At 45.3% G+C, this 25,474-nt stretch overlaps 1 protein-coding gene across 1 annotated transcript in view; it reads left to right on the forward strand.

The window, feature by feature from the left end:
• ABCA4 (ATP binding cassette subfamily A member 4) overlaps positions 1 to 25,474 on the forward strand; it is a 502,596-nt gene that overhangs the window by 36,502 nt on the left and 440,620 nt on the right. Inside the window, exons 2-5 of the mRNA XM_063941498.1 lie at positions 9,054 to 9,147; positions 11,435 to 11,576; positions 15,560 to 15,699; positions 22,989 to 23,116. Of these exons, the coding sequence (XP_063797568.1) occupies positions 9,054 to 9,147; positions 11,435 to 11,576; positions 15,560 to 15,699; positions 22,989 to 23,116 (504 nt within the window). The remainder of the gene's footprint in view (positions 1 to 9,053; positions 9,148 to 11,434; positions 11,577 to 15,559; positions 15,700 to 22,988; positions 23,117 to 25,474) is intronic.

Here is a 25,474-nt window from a genome sequence, read left to right on the forward strand (position 1 = left end):
GCTGGCTGAAGTGACACATGAGGGTGCTGGCTGAAGTGACACATGAGGGTGCTGGCTGAAGTGACAGGAGGGTGCTGGCTGAAGTGACACATGAGGGTGCTGGCTGAAGTGACAGGAGGGTGCTGGCTGGAGTGACAGGAGGGTGCTGGATGGAGTGACAGGAGGGTGCTGGATGGAGTGACAGGAGGGTGCTGGCTGAAGTGACAGGAGGGTGCTGGCTGGAGTGACAGGAGGGTGCTGGCTGGAGTGACAGGAGGGTGCTGGCTGAAGTGACAGAAGGGTGCTGGCTGAAGTGACACATGAGGGTGCTGGCTGGAGTGACAGAAGGGTGCTGGCTGAAGTGACACATGAGGGTGCTGGCTGGAGTGACAGGAGGGTGCTGGATGGAGTGACAGGAGGGTGCTGGCTGAAGTGACACATGAGGGTGCTGGATGGAGTGACAGGAGGGTGCTGGCTGGAGTGACAGGAGGGTGCTGGCTGGAGTGACAGGAGGGTGCTGGCTGGAGTGACAGGAGGGTGCTGGCTGGAGTGACAGGAGGGTGCTGGCTGAAGTGACACATGAAGGTGCTGGCTGGAGTGACAAGAGGGTGTTGGTTGGAGTGACAAGAGGGTGCTGGTTGGAGTGACACATGGGGGAGCTGAAGTGTATTATGTGAATCTGGATTTTTCAATATATTTTATGCGGATCTGGCTTTTTCAATGTATTTTAAACCAGGGGCGTGGTCTAGAAGGCACAAGGCCACACCCCATTTTTGCATGTGTGCCTTCGGCTCGATGTCGGCTCTTTGACGTACCCAACACATTTTTTTGGGCTCTTTGTCTCTGACTGGTTGGCCACCCCTGTCCTAGAGGATGCTGGGGACTCCAAAAGGACCATGGGGTTTATACCAAAGCTCCAGACCAGGCGGGAGAGTGCGGACGACTCTGCAGCACCGATTGAGCAAACATGAGGTCCTCATCAGCCAGGGTATCAAACTTGTAGAACTTAGCAAAAGTGTTTGAACCCGAACAAGTAGCTGCTCGGCAAAGTTGAACCGCCGAGACTCCTCGGGCAGCCACCCAAAAAGATCCCACCTTCCTGGTAGAATGGGCCTTCACCGACTTCGGTAACGGCAATCCAGCCGTAGAATGAGCATGCTGAATTGCATTACAGATCCAGCGTGCAATAGTCTGCTTAGAAGCAGGAGCCCCAATTTTGTTGGGAGCATACAGGATAAACAGAGCCTCTGTTTTCCTAATCTGAGCCGTTCTGGCTAAATAAATTTTCAAAGCTCTGACTACATCGAGAGACTTCGAATCAGCCAAGGCTTCAGTAGCCACAGGCACCACAATAGGTTGGTTCATGTGAAACGAAGAAACCACCTTTGGCAGAAATTGTTGCCGAGTTCTCAATTCCGCTCTATCCACATGGAAGATCAAATAGGGGCTCTTGTGAGACAAAGCGGCTTATTCCGACACCGGCCTTGCGGACGCCAAGGCCAAAAGCATGACCACTTTCCAAGTGAGAAATTTTAACTCAACCTTTCGTAAAGGTTCAAACCAGTGTGACATAAGAAACTGCAACACCACGTTAAGGTCCCATGGTGCCACTGGGGGCACAAATGGAGGTTGGATGTGCAGCACTCCTTTCACGAAAGTCTGAACCTCTGGAAGGGCGGCCAATTCTTTTTGAAAGAAAGTTGATAAGGCCGAAATCTGCACTTTAATGGAGCCTAACTTTAGGCCTGCATCCACACCTGCTTGCAAAAAATGGAGAAAACGACCCAGCTGAAATTCTTCCGTAGGAGCCTTCTTGGATTCACACCAAGACACATATTTTCTCCAAATACAGTGATAATGCTTCGCCGTTACTTCCTTTCTAGCTTTAAGTAGAGTGGGGATGACTTCACCGGGAATACCCTTTTGAGCTAGGATTTGGCGTTCAACCGCCACGCCGTCAAACGCAACCGCGGTAAGTCTTGGAACATGTATGGCCCTTCCTGTAACAGGTCCTCTCTTAGAGGAAGAGGCCAGGGATCTCCTATGAGTAATTCCTGAAGATCCGGATACCAGGCCCTCCGTGGCCAATCTGGAACAATGAGTATCGCCTGAACCCTTGTTCTTCTTATGATCCTTATCACCTTTGGAATGAGTGGAAGTGGAGGGAACACATATACCGACTGAAACACCCACGGTGTCACCAGGGCGTCCACTGCACTGGCTTGAGGGTCCCTTGACCTGAAACAATATCTCTGAAGCTTCTTGTTGAGGCGAGACGCCATCATGTCTATTTGAAGAATTCCCCAATGATTTGTCACTTCTGCAAAGACTTCTTGATGAAGACCCCACTCTCCTGGATGGAGATCGTGTCTGCTGAGGAAGTCTGCTTCCCAGTTGTCCACGCCCAGAATGAAGACCGCTGACAGAGCGCTTGCATGTTTTTCCGCCCAGCAGAGAACTTTTGTGGCTTATGCCATCGCCGCTCTGCTCTTTGTTCCACCCTGGCGGTTTATGTACGCCACTGCTGTTATGTTGTCCGACTGAATCAGGACGGGCAGACCGCGAAGAAGATGTTCCGCTTGTAGAAGGCCGTTGTAGATGGCTCTTAATTCCAGAATGTTTATGTGCAGACAAGCTTCCTGGCTTGACCATTTTCCGTGGAAATATTCCCCCTGTGTGACTGCTCTCCAGCCTCGGAGACTTGCATCCGTGGTCACCAGGACCCAATCCTGGATCCCGAACTTGCGTCCCTCTAGGAGGTGAGAACTTTGGAGCCACCACAGGAGAGATACTCTGGTCCTGGAAGATAGGCTTATTTTCCGGTGCATGTGCAGGTGAGACCCGGACCACTTGTTCAACAGGTCCCACTGAAACACCCTGGCATGGAAACTGCCAAACGGAATGGCTTCGTAGGCTGCCACCATCTTTCCCAACACCCGAGGCATTGATGAATCGACACTCTTGCCGGTTTCAGAATCTCCTTGACCATGTTCTGGATTTCCAGAGCTTTTTCCGCTGGGAGAAACACTCTCTGCAGTTCCGTGTCCAGGATCATGCCCAAGAATGACAGCCGTGTTGTCGGAACCAACTGTGACTTTGGCAAATTTAGGGTCCAACCATGTTGTTGCAGGACTGTCAGAGAGAGCGCAACGTTTCTTAGTAACTGCTCCTTTGATCTCGCCTTTTTAGGAGATCGTCCAAGTACGGGATAATTGTGACACCCTGCTTGCGCAGGAGCACCATCATTTCCGCCATTACTTTGGGGAAAATCCTCGGAGCCGTGGAAAGACCAAACGGCTATTTTTTTATACTGGCGAGGGTCCGTATACAGTGCCTATGCACTGTATATCACTTTTGCCAGGCTGAAATTGAGGTATTATTGCTGCCCAGGGCGCCCCCCTGCGCCCTGCACCCATGTAGTGCCGCTTGTGTGTAGGAGCAATGGTGCGCAGCGCGACCGCTGCGCGGTACCTCTGAGACTGAAGTCTTCTGCCGTCTTTACTGAAGTCTTCTGTACTTCGGTTACTCACCCGGCTTCTTTCTTCTGGCTCTGTGAGGGGGACGACGGCGCGGCTCCGGGAATGAGCAGCTAGGCTATACCAAGTGATCAGACCCTCTGGAGCTAATGGTGTCCAGTAGCCTAAGAAGCAGAGCCTTTAACTCACAGAAGTAGGTCTGCTTCTCTCCCCTCAGTCCCACGAAGCAGGGAGCCTGTTGCCAGCAGTGCTCCCTGAAAATAATAAACCTAAATAAAGACTTTTCCCGAGAAACTCAGGAGAGCTCCCCTGTTGTGTGTCCAGTCTCTCTGGGCACATAATCTAACTGAGGTCTGGAGGAGGGGAATAGAGGGAGGAGCCAGTTCACACCCATTTAAAGTCTTAAAGTGCCCATGTCTCCTGTGGATCCTGTCTATACCCCATGGTCCATTTGGAGTCCCCAGCATCCTCTAGGACGTATGAGAAATACTACTTTAGAATGACTGGGGAGTGGGCGCCATACAGCCTGCCCTCCTCCCCACACACTTACTTGGGCTTACTGCCCCCCCTAAATGCACACAGGCCGGAGGCCTGACTTTACCCACGGGCCTAGCGCCCGCCTATCGTGGGGGCCTGGTGGAGTGACCTGGGTCTAATGTCCAGATCACTCTTAAGCAATGGGGCTCAGGCTTACGAGCCTGCCTACTGTGGGCTTATTCTTGGTGACCTGGGCCTAGTTCCCAAAGTGAGCTTATACCTCCTATTGGGGCACACTTCAACTAGGGCAATACCCTCTACTGTGGGGACAGGCCTAATGCCTGGGATTAGCCACGGGCTTATTGCCCGCCTTCTGCGCCACAGGCCAGTGGCCTGACTATGCCCACGGGCCTAATGCCCGATCGCTGATGGTCTAGGGAGGAGATGGGGGGGCGGTGAGTGACAGGCGCCCTCACCGAGGGCCTACCTGTCCCGGTGGGAGAGGTGACCTCTCCGGCACTCCTCTTCACTCTTCTGCCGCTGGCCCGTCCTGGCCAGCGGCGCCCCCGCTGCTCCTTTGCATCCAGCCACCGCTGGACATCTTATCCGCCGATGCCCGTGTCTTCAGGCATCTTCCGCGGCCTCAGGAACAGCTTCCGTGTTGTCTTCTGTTTTTTGGTGCCGCCCGGGTCTCCTGCGCTCTTCCGCGCGGTCTTTTTCTTCGGCTCCCACCCGGCATCTGACGTCACTTGCCGGGGTCGGGGCCTATGATACAGCGAGCGCCGATTGGCTCGCCGTGCCCGCTTCCCATTGGCAGATGCTCCGTGAGCCGTGATTGGCTCACGGCATCCGCCGGATTCAAAATCCGGCCATCGGTGCTTCCAATTGGCTGCCAAAACAGCGCCAAGTTTGAAGCACCGCTGCTGCAGCGCTGCCCGTTGTTGCTTCAGGTCCGGCGCAGGGAACCAATACGCGGTCCCTGCACCGGACACCCGCCGCTGCTGCTCCACCACCGCTGGGGACAGACAAGCTGCCCCAGTGCTGTCTACAGTTAGGAACTGCAGGGGACACAGATCCCCTGCCCTCTGCTGGGAGCCTGGTGCTGGGAGTGGACACACCGCCCGAGCGCCTGCACACATCTCCACATATGTGCTGACGAATGAGCTCCCGGGAGGTCAGGGGTGAATCTAGTGTCGGGTGCCAGACAAAGACCATGGAAACATTGAGCTTTCCTGCCGGCTCCGCACCGATGTTCAGGTTACCCCATCCTGAGATGGCGAACCTAAACTCCATGGAGATGCGGAAAGCAGGGCTTTGCGCTCCTTCATGAATCACACTCATCATACTAAAGTATGGATTCAGCCATGGAGCGAGGGTGCTGCTGAAGAAGTCAGGATCTTCTCCACGGTAACCTGCTCTGTGAATGGCCCAAAGCAGAGAAAAGCCCTGTTTTCCGCAAAACAGGGCTTTTCTCTGCTCTATGAATAGACCCCTTAGAATAGCCGCTGCAACTGAGCTGCCTGAGACGTGATTCATGTGCCCCAAAAGTGGCCCTGGCACTATCATGTTTTTGCCGCCATACCCTGTTACCTCCCTGAATCAAATCCATGGTGTAAATAGTGGTTACTATAATAGGGGCAGGGGTTCTTGGGTCATCAGACTATGAAGAGATGAGCGAAACTTTACAGCAAATGTACAACTCTAGAGATAGTTAGTGACAGATAATGTTATGAATGCTAAAAAAAAAAGGAAAATATGTTTTGTTCAAATGAACTGACTTCTAATAGAACCGAAATGATACAGATGAAAAACTTAACAATTTTATATTATTTCATTAATTCCAAAAACATTGTTTCTGTTTTAGCTTGTGACAGATAGCACCGTCAGGGTTGGTTATGTAAATTTCTGAAGGCAGATGAAATATATTGTATCTCATGCTGCCCTACCATAAGTTTAGTCTGTCCTATCTCACAGATGTATAGTCTCGACAGTACATTATGATGTCTATGTGATATTAAATAGCACCCTTTATAAATCGTCACTACTTACAGTAGATGCAGCAAAGTGTCTGGACATTTCAGATTTCAATGTAGCTTCATTGTTTTTCCAGTTTAGGCTTGATGGTGTCAGGTTCAAAGGGATGCTGCCTTTATGGCAGAGCCAGTCCTAACCAATTTGATGCCCTAGGCAAGATTTTGACTGGTGTCCCCTAGCACCGGCACTAGTTACGCCTCTGACCCAGCACCCCTCTCCCAGCACAGCACGCATCACCCACCATCACATCAGCAGCCAGCAAAACCCATCATCCCTTACTCATAGCAATACTCATTTTGGTGCCCTTGCCAGCAAGAGCATTGGCGCCCCCCCCCCCCCCTCCATATTTGAAATAGGAACAGTGTGCAACAGTGGTGTGCAGGCCAAAAAGGGGCGTGTTTCATGCTGGGAAGGGGTGTGGCCACACAATAGTACCCCCAATTCAAATTACGCAACACATTAGTGCAACTTTTTTCACATTACATCACACGATAGTGTCCCTTATTCACATTATGCCTCACAGTAGTGTCCCTTATTCCCATTACACCACCGTATCACTCATTGTTGACGTTACACCATGCCATATCTCTCCTTATTCACATTACACCACACCGTATCGATCCTTACTCACATTACACCGCACTGTATGGCTCATTATACACATTACACCGCACCATGGGGGTCATTCCAAGTTGATCGCTAACTGCATTCGTTCGCTGTGCAACAATGAGGAAAAAATTGCACTTCTGCGCATACGTATGTGGCGCAATGCGCACGTGCAACGTATTATTGCAACGAATGATATAGTTTCACACAGGGTCTAGTGAAGCTTTTCAATCGCACTGCTGGCCGCAGAGTGATTGACATGAAGTGGGCGTTTCTGGGTGTGAACTGACCGTTTTCAGGGAGTGTTCTGAAAAACGCAGGCGTGCCATAAAAAACGCAGGCGTGGCTGGGCGAATGCAGGGCGTGTATGTGACGTCAAAACAGGAACTGAACAGTCTGAAGTGATCGCAAGCGCTGAGTAGGTTTTGAGCTACTCTAAAACGACACAAAAAAACTTTGCAGCTGCTCTGCGATCCTTTCGTTCGCACTTCTGCTAAGCTAAAATACACTCTCAGTGGGCGGCGGCATAGCGTTTGCACGGCTGCTATAAACTGCTAGCGAGCGATCAACTCGGAATGACCACCCATATCGCTCCTTATTCACATTACACCACACAGTATCACTCCGTATTCACAATACACCACACCGTATTGCTCCTTTTTTACATTACGTTGCACCGTATCACTCCTTATTCACATTACACCACACCGTATCGCTCCTTATTCACATTAAACCGCACCGTATCGCTCCTTATTCACATTAAACCGCACCGTATCGCTCCTTATTCACATTACACCACACCGTATCGCTCCTTATTGACAGTACACCGCACCATATTGCTCCTTATACACATTACACCACACACCGCATTGCTCCTTATACACATTATACTGCACCATATCACTCCTTGTACACATTACACTGCACCGTATCACTCCTTATTCACATTACACCACACGTATCGCTTCATACTCACTTTACAATGTACCATATTGCTCCTTATTCACATTACATCACTCCATATAGCTCCTTATTCACATTATACTGCCCCATATTGCTCCTTATTCACATTATACTGCACCGTATCACTCCTTGTACACATTACACCACACCGTATCACGCCTTACTTATATTACACCACACCATATCGGTCCTTACTCACATTACACCACACCATATTGCTCCTTACTCACATGACACTGCACTGTATGGCACATTATACACATTAAACCACACCGTATAGCTCCTTATTCACATTATACCACATAATATCACTCCTTATTCACATTACACCACACTGTTTTGCTCCTAATTCACATTACACCACACCGTATCACTCTTTATTCACATTACACCACACCATATCGCTCCTTATTAACATTACACCACACCGTATCACTCCTTGTTCACATTACACCACACCGTGTCACTCTTTATTCACATTACACCACCCCGTATCGCACCTTATTCACATTATACTGCCCTGTATCGCTCCTTATTCACATTATACTGCCCCATATCACTCCTTCTATATATTACACTGCACCATATCACTCCTTATTCCCATTACACCACACCAGATCGGTCCTTACTCACATTACACTGCACTGTATGGCTCATTTTACACATTACACCACACTGTATCGCTCCTTATTCACATTACACCACACCGTTCACATTACACTGCACCGTATCACTCCTTATTCACATCACACCACTCGTATCGCTCCATACTCACTTTACAATGCACCATATTGCTCCTTATTCACATTATATCACTCCATATTGCTCCTTATTCACATTATACTGCCCCATATCGCTCCTTATACACATTACTCTGCACTGTATCGCTCCTTATACATATTACACCACTCAGCAGTGCCCTTTATACACATTCCACCACACAGTAATAGCACCCCTTATACACATGCCACACAGTAATACCCCTTACACATATGCCCCACATTTGTAATGCACTTATACACATAGGGCCTTATTCAGCTTCAGTTACAAACTTTTAAATTACTTGATTATCAGATGACTGTAATACTAATCCTCCCATCCTGAGCCTACCCCTAATGTCAACATTATGAGAATGTCGACTTTCTGAGAATGTTGACATGTTGTTTGATGACATTTAAACAATGTTGACATCATAACTTTTGACATTGTGGTGTCGACATTATGTATGTTGACATAGTCATTGTTGACATTTTGTCCAACTGTGCTCCCTGCAAGCATTTAAAAACAAAACATTTAGAATTGTGTAAAGTGGCAATGACCTAAGTTGTACCTCACATGGTCCAGTGTCCTTTAATACATTTAGAGAAAAGGACAGAAGTTTCCTTTATTGAGCAAATATTTCTAGATTGGTTTGTTTACATTATTTTAAACATAATCATATTTTTTGGTGATTTGTTTGTGTTTCTTTTTCATCAAATGTGACGTCAACTTTCCCTTTCTCTCTATTTACCTGGTCAGCTTCGGGTTTTTGTGGAAATTTTCTGGCCCTTGTCATTGATCCTTGTCCTGGTCTGGCTACGAAATGCAAATCCATTATACGGCCAACATGAATGTAAGGATTCACTTGTTTTTTTATTATTAATGGTATTTTAACTATAGACAAAGGATGCATCCGCAACATGATTAACACCGTCAGGCTTTGGGTGGGTGGCGATGCAGCGCTTTGTGGGTGTGGCAGGCCAAAAAGGGGCGTGCCGGGAGCGTTTTCGGGGCAGCTTCATCACATCCCATGTAGCCGCTCTGATTTAAAAAATGGCGGCAGACCACCTGACAGCACAGTCAGGCTGCGCTAGCAGGGATCACTCTTAATTCGATGTGTCCGCAATTACATTGTGGATGCATCGTGAGGCAGCGCCATACATGCTGGGTGGACTTGCCTTGTGGTGGGGGCTTTCAGAATGAGAGGAGATGGACGCAGATCTGGCTGTGTATGCAGCGGACTGCATCCATCTCTGAATAACCCCCAATATCTGCTCACTGTTATATGAAGTAGTATGCCATGTGCAGAATACCTCACATATCATTGAATACTTGTGGTCAAAATAAATATATGTTTTAATGAATAGGATATTTAGGGACAGATGTACTATGCCTGGGAGAGAGATAAAGTGGGAAGAGATAAAGTACCAACCAATCAGCTCATAACTGCCATGTTACAGGCTGTTTGAAAAATAACAGGAGCTGATTGGTTGGTACTTTGGGGTTGATTTAACAACGAGTGATATTCTTGTTATCACTCGTTACTAATCTTTAATGGTGCTCCAGCAAATCAGCTCTTCTTATTTTTTAAACACAGCCTGTAACACGACAGTTAAGAGCTGATTGGTTGGAGCACTATTTAAGATTAGTAATGACTGATAAATCTACTCCTTTATCTCTCTCCAAGTACATCTGTCCCTTAATCTCTTAAGAAAGTGCGGGGCAGATTTATTAAGCCTGGTGAAGTGATAAAGTGGAAGGTGATAACGCATCAGCCAATCAGCTTCTAACTTCCATGTTACAGACTGGGTTTGAAAAATGACAGGAGCTGACTGGCTGGTGCGTTATTTATCACCTTCCACTTTATCACTTCACCAGGCTTCATAAATCTGCCCCTGATTCTGTTAGCGTATCTGTCAACCACACACATCTGCACATACCGGTGTGTCCTCCTCCATTCTTGCTCCAGAACTGCTGGCTCACTCACGCCAGTCTTCTCACGGTGCATGGTGTATTGAGGCTAGGTTCTTGAGGACACATCTACACAGTAAATATGTTTCTGACAACACATAGCTAAACATATGTCCACATTTATTGTCTGTGCTATACAGGTAGTTGTATTATATACCTCACAACATTGGTTCCTCGGAGGGGTGTCCTTGAACATCAAAGGTGCTAATCTGCCTCCAACTTCCCACCCCTAAACAAACCTTTGTATTGTCTTGCCCACCAGTGGCAGATGAATACAGCACCCGCATATCATGATGAGTAGCAACATACGTACCTCCAATCATCTCTGCAGACTGGCAGGACAGATGGGAGCTATATACGGTCGAACCTGGTTAAGTGGGATCTCAAGGGATTGCACGTTTAGTCTAACTTAAAGAGGTATCTCACTTATCCAGGTTCAAGAAGTGTTTGTCTAACTTATAGAGGTTCTCACTTATGCAGGTTCAAACAGGATACCCCTGTAAGTTCAGGTACAGGGTACTTTAGTGGGGTATCACATAGAGACTTGTCAAAACCTGTATATAAGTAGCCCTATTACTCACGGGGGATAGACCATCACCCCTAATTGAATTTACCCCTAAGTACAAATTTGCAAAATGAAAAAATACTTGTAGGGGCCAGGAAACCTGGAATTTGAAAGTTAAAACACTGTATGTAACCTTTCTGAGCAGCAGTTTCATGTGAGGTCCCTGAAACAGATACTATAGCACACCAATAGTTTATCAATAATTAGTGTTGTATTACCAAAGAGAGATGATAAGAAAGTACAGTGTATCTTGGTCTGATTTACACCATTTTGAAGACATGACGCATTTGGCTAGTCTGTGAAATTGAAGAGACTGTTATTTATATTTGTTTGGACAATGTATTACCGTATCAGGAGCTGTAAATGTTTCCACTGGTCATTGTGGAGAAAAGGACGTCAAGATCTGCCCCTCAGCTGCATGGGTTTAAGATATGCATACCTTCCAACAGATAAAATCCAGACGCAAGTTAAAAAGAAAAAAAAAAAACTCTTCAAGTAACCTAAAAGGAATGTAGCACATAGACTTCTGATGTTATGACAAGTGTTGTTTCAAACACAAACTAAATTTTTATTATTTCCCTCCTCTGTTTATCCATTTACACAGGCCATTTTCCAAACAAGGCGCTGCCTTCAGCAGGGATGTTACCATGGTTACAAGGAATTTTCTGTAATACCAATAACCCTTGTTTTAGGAGCCCTACACGTGGAGAGTTCCCTGGCGTGGTTTCAAACTACAACAATTCCATGTAAGCAGTCATGCCTATATGAAATGATTAGCCTGGATTGCAATATATTTACATTCTAGTGATATCTCCATGAAGGATTGCATTTGTTGGAGATTCTTTATATTCCACTATATGTTTTCACGTCAAGGAATAAGTTCAGTCACAGGTTAAATATTCGACTGCATTCTTTGAGCATGTTTGAAGCAATGATAAATGCTGAAAAACAAAATACAATACGTGCAAACGTATGGAGGTAGGGGAAATTGCTGGGATGGATTTTGTTTGTTCCCCCTAGCTTACTGATGCAATCTTTACTGGGATTTCAAAAAGCATAAACTGAATAGCGTGCAATAACTAGAAAAAGAGGTGTTTGTGTGAGAGGTTACTTCCAATCTGCTGCATGCTTGTTGCTGAACTACAACTCCCATTGTGCACTCTACTGTACAATTCCTCGCCTTCGCTCTGGTAACTAACAGTCACCCAGACTGGAGCTGCAATTCATTAACAGATGGAAAACCACAGATTGTCACGTAAGGGATATATATATATATATATATATATATATATATATATATATATGAAATGCATGATGTTATAACTAAATTATAATATACAGTCGCTACTGGACTTACAGTTTATTGTAACCAAAAATATTTAACCTCAAGTTTTAAAAACAAGTGGACAGGCCTGTTCACCCCAGGCCCAGCACTACTCTAGGTACAGTACTGTGAAATAAGTATGCTGCCATAAGTTATACCCACCTGACTAAATTGGTGCTCGATGCTTATTGGGCCCTTAAAAACAAATACATATACATATTATTTAGATTGATAGTTATTGTTTGTACTGTAGACATATGTACAGCAGGAAAAAGTTATATAACTCAAAGTGGATCTAAATCATGCACTAATGAAAATGTTTTCTGCAATTCCTTATTAGATCATTACTACTATTAAAGAGGGCCTTTAACTGGTTCCTCCTCATATATGGTGCTGTGTACAAACTTCAAAGGCAATATTAACATATACTGTAAGTATAGGTAAACGCAGGGGAGATTTCCAGTTGCCAGCAACCCCTCACCCACTCCTCTTGGACGCGGGGAACAAATTATGACCACAATAGCAATACAGAGCTGCTGCAACATGCAGTTATAGGGATCTATTCAATTCAAGTTGGAATTCCTGACTTGTCGGAAACACGTCAGTTTCCGACATTTTAAGGCTGAATCATGATTCGACCTATTCAATCAAACTGCAGTTTATCCGACAAGTCAGAAATTCCGACTTGTCGGAAAACACGTGGATCGGCGGATTAGCTGCGGATCCGCGTGTTTTTTTTGTTTGTTTTTTAGGTATAACATTTTTTTAAAATATATTTTAACATTCTATAACATCACATGACGAGTGAAAAAACAATTGTATCAATCAAAGATGATTCCATGATGAACAGTAGATCTAACCAGGTAACAATATCATGTACATTATGCCCTTCTACAGACATCGTCTAAAATTAAGTGCAGAACAAATGATATAAGAAAAAGCCTGCTGAACCATTTGCTGTGGAGATATGAGGACGGATCCACGTGTTTTGTCGAATTTGGGGTCAAATCCAACAGGTTTTAGCCCCATTTCCGACAATGTCAATCCGACTTTAAAAATAGTCGGATTGGCATTGTTGGAAACGGCCCAAACCTGTCGTATGTGGCCGCAAATTGAATACTGAAATTGAATAGACTCCTAAGGGACAGAGTGGAGCTGCTGCACATACCTAGTATAGCAGCTTCTTCTACAAAGTTTGCTGTACGTGTAGGTCTGAGTGCTCAATCAGTGTGCTGAACCAGAGAGTAGCTGCCAAGAAGAAGAGCCAGGCACCTTAATATGAGGCGGGAGAATGTGTGCTTAGAAAGTGCAGTACTGTCTCCTTCTGGTTCTATTATGTTTATGTATTTATTTTTATTTATTTATTTATTATGGGATGTTTAACCTTTTCCTGACCACTTACATTATTTATATTAAATATATTTGATATATAAAATACTATAGGCCATCTATAGTGTTAATTATTAATTATGTATTTTATACACTATCCAGTGTATAAAAAGACCCAGGGGGGAATATAATAGGGTGTGAGAATCAGGAAGTGAGAGATTTTCGTGAAAGTTTTCCTGTTGTTGTTTTTTTTTTTAAAGTGGCAATCATTTACATGCCAAAATCAACCTGGTTGATACTTGCATGTTGTTACTGATAGTGAAGCACAGATACAATAAATTTTTATTTTTTTATTTTTTGTATCTATTCAGTTTAGTGAGTATATGGAAGGGTATTTATTAAAGGTTGAATAGAGATAAAGTGGTGAGAGATAAAGTACTCTCCAATCAGTTGATATCAATTTACAGGCTGTGCCAGTTAGGAGCTGATTGGTTGGTGCTTTATCTCTTTCCACTTTATCTCTCTCCAATATTTCATAAATATTCCCTCTAATGTTTCCAAAACATAGCCAAAATATTTTTTAGGTTAAAATGAAGGAACCATTACAATAACATTGATGATGCCTGTACAGTCCTGGGGTCAATGACAGAAAACAGACCTTCAGACCGCAGACACAAGACCAGTGAAAAAGCTGCAAGTAGTGGTTCCAATGCATTTTGTAGAATTTGTATTTTTCTGTTTTGTCATTGCAAACAAAAAGCTCATTGTGAGCTGTGTCCAGCAGTTACAGGATATGTGACACGGATGATAAGAAAATAGGTGTTGTGGTAACTGTCATACTCCTGACTGGCATCACCTTAACAAATCCTTTGTATAAAGACTTTGTTATTAAAGAGCTTTTTTCCTTTTCCTAAGAACCTTGTACGGTTACATGTAGAACTCATGGAGCATAATGCATCTTTAGCAGAACTATATTGACACTAAGTATTTCATACATGACACTTGATATCCTTTATCATTGAATGAATCTCATATGTATAAGACAACTACCCCACTCAATGCCTCTATGCATCCCAGCACACCCAATCAGCCATTGAAGACCATGTTATTTAATTAAAATGCCTGAATTTCTTTGTCAATATTCTAATGATCGTTCAGGTGAATCATTGGAACCAACTACGGATTTTGTTACTAACTTCAGCTATGTTGTAGATATGTTGGGATGTTTAAACATTGTAATGGACAAAGGGAAGACTTGTTCATGGATGAAATTAGAACTTTAGTGAAGTTCCATAGTCAACTTTCCCCTTTACATTGTATGTTCTTAGATGATGGGATTATGTGCCTTTTTTATCTTTATGTAATCTTTTTTTTTTACATAGAGTATGTAAAATGTTGATGGTTCAGAATGTGTATCATAACAAGGCTCTTTAGAATTCAAGATGAAATATCTGATAGATCCATTGATGCAATGAGAAACATCACTGTTGTTGTGTTGCTTTGATTCACTGTGATGGGTCGTGTGGATTTTTGGTGGTTGTGGTAAAATACATGGGCCTACTGCAGTCAGGGCAAGTCATTCTGAAGGGATCACAAGGCCCATCATCATCCTTTTAATTTAATAACACTTTTGCCTTTGGCTGGTGCACAATTAAGCTGCAAAATGGCCGCTTACCTCTTTCCTTTTGTGGAGACCATACGAATTCAGGCCATCCCTATCCTACAGTATTTTCTTCAGAACACTGCCAAATTCTACTAAGTCTACCATTTCTTTTTACATTTGTACTGTTAGTTTTTACTATACGGCTACTGATGTACATGGATATAGACAATAAATAAACTTCATTTTACACCCAAGACGAATGATTCATATTTTATAGTTTAAGCAATCCTAATGGTAATTGGATGTCTTGGTTTTATCTGGGAGGCTTTTTCTGTGCATTGGCATCTGCTAATCTAATCTTCAAATAACACTGGTGTATTTCATGAGAACAGAACTGGTCTCTAAAGTTTTATCAGTTTGCAGGTTTACTCTTGTTCCATAACAAATATCCATTTGTTCTTTACTTTACTAAGCCTTGCGAGGGCCTATAAAGATGCGCAAGATATCCTTTTGGAGAAGCCAGAAATTCAGCACCTTGGCCGGATGTGGAGAGAACTTTATACAATGTCTAATTTCATGGATACACTTCGAACCAACCCTGGCAAAGTCTCAGGTAGTTTCCTAGTTACTGAAATGAGATTATGGACCTAATTCAGGTGATCGCAAAAGCAAAATCTTTCTCTACTGGGCAAAACTATGGTGTAATTCAGAGTTGATCACAGCAGCAAATTTGTTAGCAGTTGGGCAAAACCATGTGCACTGCAGGTGTGGCAGATATAACATTTGCAGAGAGAGTTAGATTTGGGTGGGTTATTTTGTTTCTGTACAGGGTAACTAGTGGCTTCTTTATTTGTACACTGCAATTTAGATTTCAGTTTAAACACACCCCACCCAAATCTAACTCTCTCTGCACGTTATATCTGCCCCCCCCCCCCCCCTGCAGTGCACATGGTTTTGTCCAACTGCTAACAAATTTGCTGCTGTGATCAACTCTGAATTACACCATAGTTTTGCCCATTAGAGAAAGATTTTGCTTATGCGGTCAACCCTGAATTAGGCACTTAATATCAGTATTTAATAATTTCTTGACGATTTAGAAAAGTGACATGAATACTGTTTGTTCATTAAATATAGCCCTTAGTAAACTATATTTGGGGGGGGGGGGGGGTGTGTGTGCGTGTGTGTGTGTGTGTGTGTGTAAATCTAGATGCTTTAAGTGAGAATTCTTGGTTATGTTAATTGCTTAGATCACAGGTTCTCAAACTCGGTCCTCAGGACCCCACACAGTGCATGTTTTGCAGGTAACCCAGCAGGTGCACAGGTTTATTAATTACTCACCTACACATTTTAAAAGGTCCACAGGTGGAGCTAATTATTTAACTTGTGATTCTGTGAGGAGACATGGAAAACATGCACTGTGTGGGGTCCTGAGGACCGAGTTTGAGAACCTGTGGCTTAGATGATGCAATAATAGAAATGTGCAATACTACTGTACGTATGTATCAACCAGCTGGCAATAAACGTCTGTTGGGCTAGTCCAGGGGTAGGCAACCTGTGGCTCTCCAGCTGCTGCAGAACTATACATCCCAGCATGCCCTGCCACAGTTTTAGAACATCCTAACAGCAAACCTGTGGTAGGGCATGCTGGGATGTGTAGTTCCACAGCAGCTGGAGAGCCACAGGTTGACTCCCCCTGCCGCTAGTCAGAGAAGTCTAATGAAAAAGTGTTTGGCTGCTTATTTTTCATTTTACACTATGTTAGTACATATGTTAGTAGTAGTACTGCATGTTCGTAAACCCCCACCCCCAAACACTTCAGTATACGTATATGTAGTGTTATTTATATATACCTGCTTATCAGTAGTGTCCTTTGTTATGGTTTCTACAAATCTACCATGCAAAACAGCAAATGCATTTGTAATGGAAATTGTCATTTGTTATACCGTATGTTTACAAAGGTAATTGTAATGTGTGAGGTGTTTATAAAGGAAATTGTAAATTGTGATGTGAATAATTGCTTAGGTTTTTTCAGCTAAAACACAAAGATGAGCTGCAATATTTTAGAAAGGTTAATTAAATAGGGCCTCATTTAGAGGTTGAGGCATTTTGCAGCTCAATCATACTCCTAAAAATGCTGTTGCAAAGATTTTGATCTTATGTGTGTATGTTGAGTGAAACATATCAGAAAACATCCAACTCAAAACACATTCATACATATGTCAGGCATACAAATACATATACTTTCCGAACGCCCGTAGTAACAGAGATGGGGTTTGATAGTGTTAATAGTAACTAAGAAAGTCACCTGATTTGTATACAATATATTTGATTGGATGTTATCTGCAGAGAGTATAGTATCTTCTCAGTGTTATAAGTCAATGTTTTAGTCTAATTTTCTATATAAAATATAATAAAATCCAAACAACATAATTTACTGCTTTATAATTTCAAAAGGATCTTCTTTCTTCTAGTAGTCCAAATATACACATATCCTAATAGATCAGAGGTTCTCAAACTCGGTCCTTGGGGGCCCACACAGTGCATGTTTTGCAGGTCTCCTCACAGAATCGCAAGTGAAATAATTAGCTCCACCTGTGGACCTTTTAAAATGTGTCAGTGAGTAATTAATACACCTGTGCACCTGCTGGGTTACCTGCAAAACATGCACTGTGTGGGCTCCCGAGGACCGAGTTTGAGAACCTCTGTAATAGATGGTTGCAACGTGATATAATATAGCTGCAAAACTATCTAATACACGTACTTGCCAATACTTATTCCACCTCTCAAGGTAATCGGAACCGTAAGTCAAAACAAACACAACTCTATGGAGGTCATTCCGACCCGATCGCAGCACAGCGATCGGGTCGGAACTGCGCATGCGCCGACGCCGCAGTGCACCGGCGCATGGCAGCTTTCGTTACCTAGCGATCGCCTCTGAGACAGAGGCAGTTGCTAGGCGGGAGGGGGCTGAATGGCGGCATTAAGCCGCTGTTTAGGGGGAGCGGTCCGGCCAACGCAGGCGTGGCCGGACCGTTGGGGGGCACGATGCCGCAGCGGACAGCGGGAACGACGAGAAACTCCTGGCCAGCCGCAGGAGCTGTGCTGGCCGGGAGTTACTCCTCAAATACAAAGGCATCGCCTCGGTGCAATGCTTTTGTATTTGTGTGTGGGGGCCGGGACTGACATGCGGGGCGGACTAGCCCTGTGCTGGGCGTCCCCCCGCATGTCTGAGTTAACGATCATAGCTGTGCTAAACTTAGCACAGCTACGATCAACTCGGAATGACCCCCTATATACAGAGGCATATTGGTATGCAGTACACAGGGCCGAAACCAGGATTTCTGTCACCCGGAGCAAGGCAGTAATTTGTCCCTGACTGCCAGAGCCTCAGCGGCTTCACTCAAACCAAAGTTTGTAACAAACATGCGCTGCCTTCTGGGAGTCTGCGATATGTTTCCATGGCGATGGAATGCTGGGATCAGCGCTGCCGAGAGATCCATACAGAGCAGAGGACTGAGCTTGCCTACATTACCCAGGTGCCTTTGCTGCAGCTACGGGACTCCCACTGGAAGTAGCCCCCCCCCTTGCTAATAGGTTTAGGAGACTAGATATGCAAATGCTGGGACTTGGCTTTAGAGTTGCCCTAAGCAGCTGCTTCCTTTCCTTTAGAGACGCGCAGGAGGCATTAGATGCTAAATGCAAACAACTGTTACGGAACAAGAGCAATAAGTGGGACAACTTATAAGGCGAATATTTACATGTAGGGACTGGGAGTGCTGTTTTCCAGTGCTCACTCTCAGCACTGAGGGGTCTATTTACTAAGCCTTGGATGGGTATAAAGTGAACGGAGATAGAGTACTAGCCAACCAGCTCCTAGCTGTCATTTTTCAAACATAGCCTGTGACATGACAGTTAGGAGCTGATTGACTGGTACTTTATCTCCATCCACTATATCTTCTTCCAAGGCTTAGTAAATAGACCTCTTAGGCACTGTGTAATTAACTATTGCTCTCAAAAGCAACAGGCAGTCTTTAACAACGCATGAAGTCAGTTGCTATTTTGTAACCATTCTAAACATCTTGCTTGAAGCCCAATCAACTTACTTAATTGCCAACAAGCGAATCATAAGTACAAGATCTTTGTGTACATTCAACAAAGGATAAAAGTAGTGAGTTGTTGATACTGTACTTGAGATTAATGTATGAATGACCCAGCCAGACCCACATGCCTGTATAGTCTCAAACTACACTGTTACCTCTCCAGCCATCACTCACAGTCAGTGTTAAGTGGGGCTTTAAAATACCCTGTTGAATGGGATATACCAGACACCCAAAACTTACAAACAATTGTAGCCAGAAACTTAATCTCAGACTATAAGCCAAATTCCTTTCATTCTATAATATTCGTAAGATTGTTTCTGGATTATAAACATGTTTCTTATAAATTCATGGTGTTTATCAACCAATAATGATGTGTATTGCCTTTAAAAGAATTGACAATTTAAATTCCGCTGAAACAAAAGCTGTAAGTAATCAGCTATTTTTAAAAATAATAACAAATCTGCAACAATGGAGTAAATTTACTAAGATGGCAGTTCTATTTAAGATGGGATGTTGCCCATAGCAACCAATCCGATTCCAGGTATTATCTTCTAGAAGGTGTTAGATAAATGAGAAGTAGAATCTGATTGGTTGCTATAAACAACATCCCATCTTAAACAGAACTCCCATCTAAGTAAATTTACCCCAATATGTGCACACCATATTTATAAAGAAAAGTTAGATTTTCAAGATTTTCATGTAATGCTGATAAGCTTTAGCTATGCTCAGAGCCGGCCCTAATCAATATGATGCACACACAGAATATAAGTACGCCGCATATCATTTTAATCAGCAGAATCTGCTTGTGCCCCATGGCCAGGGCCGGCCCGACGCATATGCAGGCTACGCAGCCGCGTTAAGCGCCAGGCAGTAGAGGGCGCTCTACAGCATCGGTGGCCGGCAAGCAGGTCAATCCGCTCCCGGCCACCGCTGCCCGGCGCGCACAGACGTCTCTGGCGGCAGTGACTATCTTAAATACGGCGCCGGCCCATGAGCCAATCAGAGCTCGCGGACCGGCAGCTGAGGCTCCTGATTGGCTGCCGGACCGCGAGCTCTGATTGGCTCCCGGGCCGGCGGCGAATTGAAGATAGACACCGCCGCTGGAGACTGAGGGGTAGGAGAGGCGCACAATGCGCTCTCCCTCCCTCACAGCAGCAGGTGAACAGCACTTTTTTTTTTTGGGGGTGGGGGAGAGGCAATGTGGGGACATGTGTATCAGCACTGGGGCATATCTGGCACTGTGGGAGGCACCGTGGGGGCATGTGTATCTGCACTGAGGCAAATCTGGTGCTGTGGGAGGCACTGTGGGGGCATGTGTATCAACACTGGGGGTATATCTGACACTGTGGGAGGCACTGTGGGGGCATGTGTATCTGCACTGGGGGCATATCTGGCGCTGTGGGAGGTGCTGTGGGAGCATGTGTATCTGCACTGGGGGCATATCTGACACTGTGGAGGCATGTGTATCTGCACTGGGGGCATATCTGGCACTGTTTGGAAATGTGTATCTGCACTGGGGGCATATCTGGCACTGTGGGGGCATGTGTATCTGCACTGGGGGTATATCTGGCACTATGGTGGCATGTGTATCTGCACTGGGGGCATATCTGGCACTATGGTGGCATGTGTATCTGCACTGGGGGCATATCTTGCACTGTGGTGGCATGTGTATCAGCACTTGGGGCATATCTGGCACTGTGGGGGCATGTGTATCTGCACTTGGGGCATATCTGGCACTGTGGGGGCATGTGTATCTGCACTGGGGGCATATCTGGCACTGTGAGGAAATGTGTATCTGGGGGCATATCTGCACTGGGGGCATATCTGGCACTGTGGGGACATGTGTATCAGCACTGGGGCATATCTGGCACTGTGGGAGTCACTGTGGGGGCATGTGTATCTGCACTGGGGGCATATCTGGCGCTGTGGGAGGCACTGTGGGGGCATGTGTATCAGTACTGGGGGTATATCTGGCGCTGTGGGAGGCACTGTGGGGGGATGTGTATCTGCACTGGGGGCATATCTGGCACTGTGGGGACATGTGTATCAGCACTGGGGCATATCTGGCACTGTGGGAGTCACTGTGGGGGCATGTGTATCTGCACTGGGGGCATATCTGGTGCTGTGGGAGGCACTGTGGGGGCATGTGTATCAGTACTGGGGGTATATCTGGCGCTGTGGGAGGCACTGTGGGGGGATGTGTATCTGCACTGGGGGCATATCTGGCGCTGTGCAGACATGTGTATCTGCACCGGGGATATCTGGCGCTGTGGGGGCATGTGTATCTGGACTGGGGGCATATCTGGCACTGTGGGGACATGTGTATCTGCGCTGGGGATATCTGGCGCTGTGGGAGTCACTGTGGGGGCAATTGTATCTACACTGGGGGCATATCTGACACTGTGGGGAAATGTGTATCTGCACTGGGGGCATATCTGGCACTGTGGGGAAATGTGTATCTGCACTGTGGGCATATCTGGCGCTGTGGGGAAATGTGTATCTGCATCGGGGGCATATCTGGCACTGTGGGGGCATGTGTATCTGCACTGGGGGCATATCTGGCACTGTGGGGAAATGTGTATCTGCACTGGGTGCATATCTGACACTGTGGAGACATGGGTATCTGCACTGGGGGCATATCTGGCACTGTGGGAGTCACTGTGGGGGCATGTGTATCTGCACTGGGTGCATATCTGACACTGTGGAGACATGGGTATCTGCACTGGGGGCATATCTGGCACTGTGGGAGCACTGTGGGGACATGTGTATCTGCACTGGGGGCATATCTGGCACTGTGGGGTAATGTGTATCTGCACTGGGGGCATATCTGGCACTGTGGGGACATGTGTATCTGCACTGGGGGCATATCTGGCACTGTGGGAACATGTGTATCTGCACTGGGGGTATATCTGGCGCTGTGGTGACATGTGTATCTGGCACTGGGGACATCAGTCACTCACTATCTCCCTGTCACCCCTGCCTCACCAGTAACCTATTATCTCCCTGTCACCCACTATCACCCTGTACCACGGAAAGTACAATTGTGTAGCCACACCCTTTTATTGTAAGACCACACCCCTTATATCCCATCAAGGGGCGCCAAAATAGATTTTTGCTTACTAAAAAATATAAGCTTGGCACGGCCCTGCCCATGGCATTCCAAATGCCCTAGGCATTTGCCTAGTTTGCCTATGCCTAGGGCCGGCTTTGGCTATGCTTTCATTAACAAGTAATGATTTTCAGCTTACCGGTTTACACGTACAGTGGGAAATCCGACTTGAATCGAATACACACCTATATCTGTCAGTAACTTCCATGCTGTATGAATTACCCAAACACAAGTGGAATAGCTATGGATGGGCAGCTAAACTTATACTGTAATAAATATTGAGAAAATGGTGAATCCCCACTCCATTACTGTAATCTAGTTTTCAATGTTCTTTCTGTGACAACCCAATAGCAAAGTTTGGCAATATAATATTATGGAAAAATAGTTGGATTAATCAGTACATGAGTTATTCTGAGAGTAAGGTGAGGAGAATGTGTCCTTGTTTATAGGGTGAGATGTATTAAAAATTATACGGAGAAAAAGTGGAGAAGTAGCCCATAGCAACCAACCAATCAGCTTCTGGATATGATATCTCCAGCACCTTCTATAAAATGACAGTGAGATGCTGATTGGTTTACTATGGGCAATTAAGGATTGCTTCATCTCCCATTTAGTGAGGCCTAAGGTTCATGTTTGATTATACATACTTTATGGATTAATGTATAATCTTACCTGCTGTGTTTACCTACACAGGACATGGCATCCGAATCAGAGACATCTTAAAGGATGATGAAATTCTGACACTCTTTTTGCTGAAAGACATTGGACTGTCTGACTCTGTGGTGTATCAACTCATTAATGCCCAAGTGCGCGTTGAACAGGTAAAAACAAAATGGCTGACAACCTTCATTTGATACCTTTATGCTTATTAAAGTATTTAAATATTCATTTCTATGAAAAATGGCAGCAATAAAGACCGTTTCTTGTGAATGTTTATCAGTGTAACCCAGCATATTTCCTTTATCTGATATCTAACAAAAATAAATAAAAATACGCAGGTAGAGTATATTAATTTCTTCTTTATATCAATAAATAGCTGGAGATCTTCCAAAATCAAATGATATATTTTAATAATATAGGAAAGAGCCAATATAAAATTGAATCAAATGCCACATAGACAGAAAAGGAGCAGTAATATAATGCACCAAGCTTACAGGAAAACATCATCTAGAACAGTGGCTCTCAAACTTGGTCCTCAGGACCCTACACAGTTCACGTTTTGCAGGTTACCCAGCAGGTGCACAGGTGTAGTCATTACTCACTGACACATTTTAAAAGGTGTTGCTAATTATTTCACTAGTTATTCTGTGAGGAGATCTGGAAAACATGCACTGTGAGGACCGAGTTTGAGAACCTATGATCTAGAATGTACATACAGGGGCAAATTAAGAGAGGAATGGGCCCGAGTGTAGCCTCAGTGTGAGCCACCTGCTCTCTCCATGGCACAGTTGCGAGTAGACTCTGGCCCTGTGCCAGAGTCTACTGCTCATGTGCATGTCTCCAGGATCATGCCCTTTGTCATGTTCCCGATTATTTCTGTACTGCCTATGGCCCTCATTCCGAGTTGATCGCTAGCTGCCGTTGTTCGCGACATAGCGATCAGGCTAAAAATCGGCACTTCTGCGCATGCGTACGGGGCGCAGTACGCATGCGCCAAGTACTTTCACACAAAACTATGCAGTTTTACACAAGGTCGAGCAACGCTTTTCTGTCGCTCTGTTGATCGGTGAGTGATTGACAGGAAGTGGGTGTTTCTGGGTGGTAACTGGCCATTTTCCGGGAGTGTGCTAAAAAACGCAGGCGTGTCAGGTAAAAACGCTAGCGTGCCTGGGGAAACGGGGGAGTGGCTGGCCGAACGCAGGGCGTGTTTGTGACGTCAAAGCAGGAACTAAACTGTCTGCAGTCATCGCAAGGTAGGAGTAGGTTTGGAGCTGCTTAGAAACTGCATGAAAATTTTTACGAGCAGTTCTGCTAACCTTTCGTTCGCTATTCTGCTAAGCTAAGATACACTCCCAGAGGGCGGCGGCCTAGCATTTGCACTACTGCTAAAAGCAGCTAGCGAGCGATCAACTCGGAATGAGGGCCTATGTGCAAATCTTCAGGAAAATTACATCAGTGCCATTTTGCCAGTGATTTGTTTTGTGCCAACGTGGGTCTCTGGAGTATACCAAAAGTATATTTTATGCATAAATTATAGATATGCCTCTGTGTACATATCGGGTAGGGTTTCATTGGCATGGAGCTGAATATTGATAGAACTTATTTGGACTGTGATAAAATTGTTTTCTCCTGCAGGGTCCACAGGTTATTCACAGGATAAACATTGGGATATGAGGGAGCGTCAGCGGATTGGCACCAATGATCAAAGCTTTCAGCCTCCCAGAATGCAACGGGCCAGTCCCCTATATCCCTGCTTCCTGGCTCAGGCAATTAAGTTTTTTTGTTGGTGCGACAGGAGCCGGACCACGATCTTTGGCCTGCTGATTTTGGCAGCCATAAGCTTGTTATTTAATTTATTTTTATAGTCTTATTTTTTTTTGAGCGAGTTTCTAAAAAGCGTCTTACACGCACCTCAGAAAGAGTCGCTCCAACAACTCTCCGCCGGGTTGCGATAACACCCATGTGTACAGTACTGTTTCAGCGGGCGTCTGTGTCGGATGTTCTAGCAAGTCCAGCGGACGTTACCAGGCTGTGGCCAGAGCACAGGGAGAAGGTAAGGTGTCGGTTCCGCTTAGCGGGGGAGACGCAAGACACAGCCACACTGTTTTCGGGAAGGAGACTACCGAACAGTAGCTGATGGGGCTGCTATCTCGGGTGCACCAGCGCTAGGCCCCAGGGATCATCGGCTCCAGGGATTAGTATGAGGCCGTGTTCTCTGGGGTTGATGTCAGCAGTAGGGAGTAAAACGCTCCCCTGGTCGCCCCTCCCCTTGGTTCATGACTAGTTTCCTCTGAGTTTCCAAACATGAACTGATTTCCAGCTTCCGTCGGAGACGCTGTGTATCTAAAAGGACCCAGTCACAGCATAGGTGGCTGTGTGACTGGTGCGTCGGTGTTCACTGTAGGTTTACTGGGCGGTTGTGTACACTATTAGCGTCTGGATCGGCTCAGCGTTCACTAATGTATTGATCGATCCTTGAAGCGGGGCGAAGTCTCCCTGTATCCCACTCTCCTGAGCCA

This window comes from Pseudophryne corroboree, chromosome 9 (assembly GCF_028390025.1).
Source record: "Pseudophryne corroboree isolate aPseCor3 chromosome 9, aPseCor3.hap2, whole genome shotgun sequence".
Classification (NCBI taxonomy): domain Eukaryota; kingdom Metazoa; phylum Chordata; class Amphibia; order Anura; family Myobatrachidae; genus Pseudophryne; species Pseudophryne corroboree.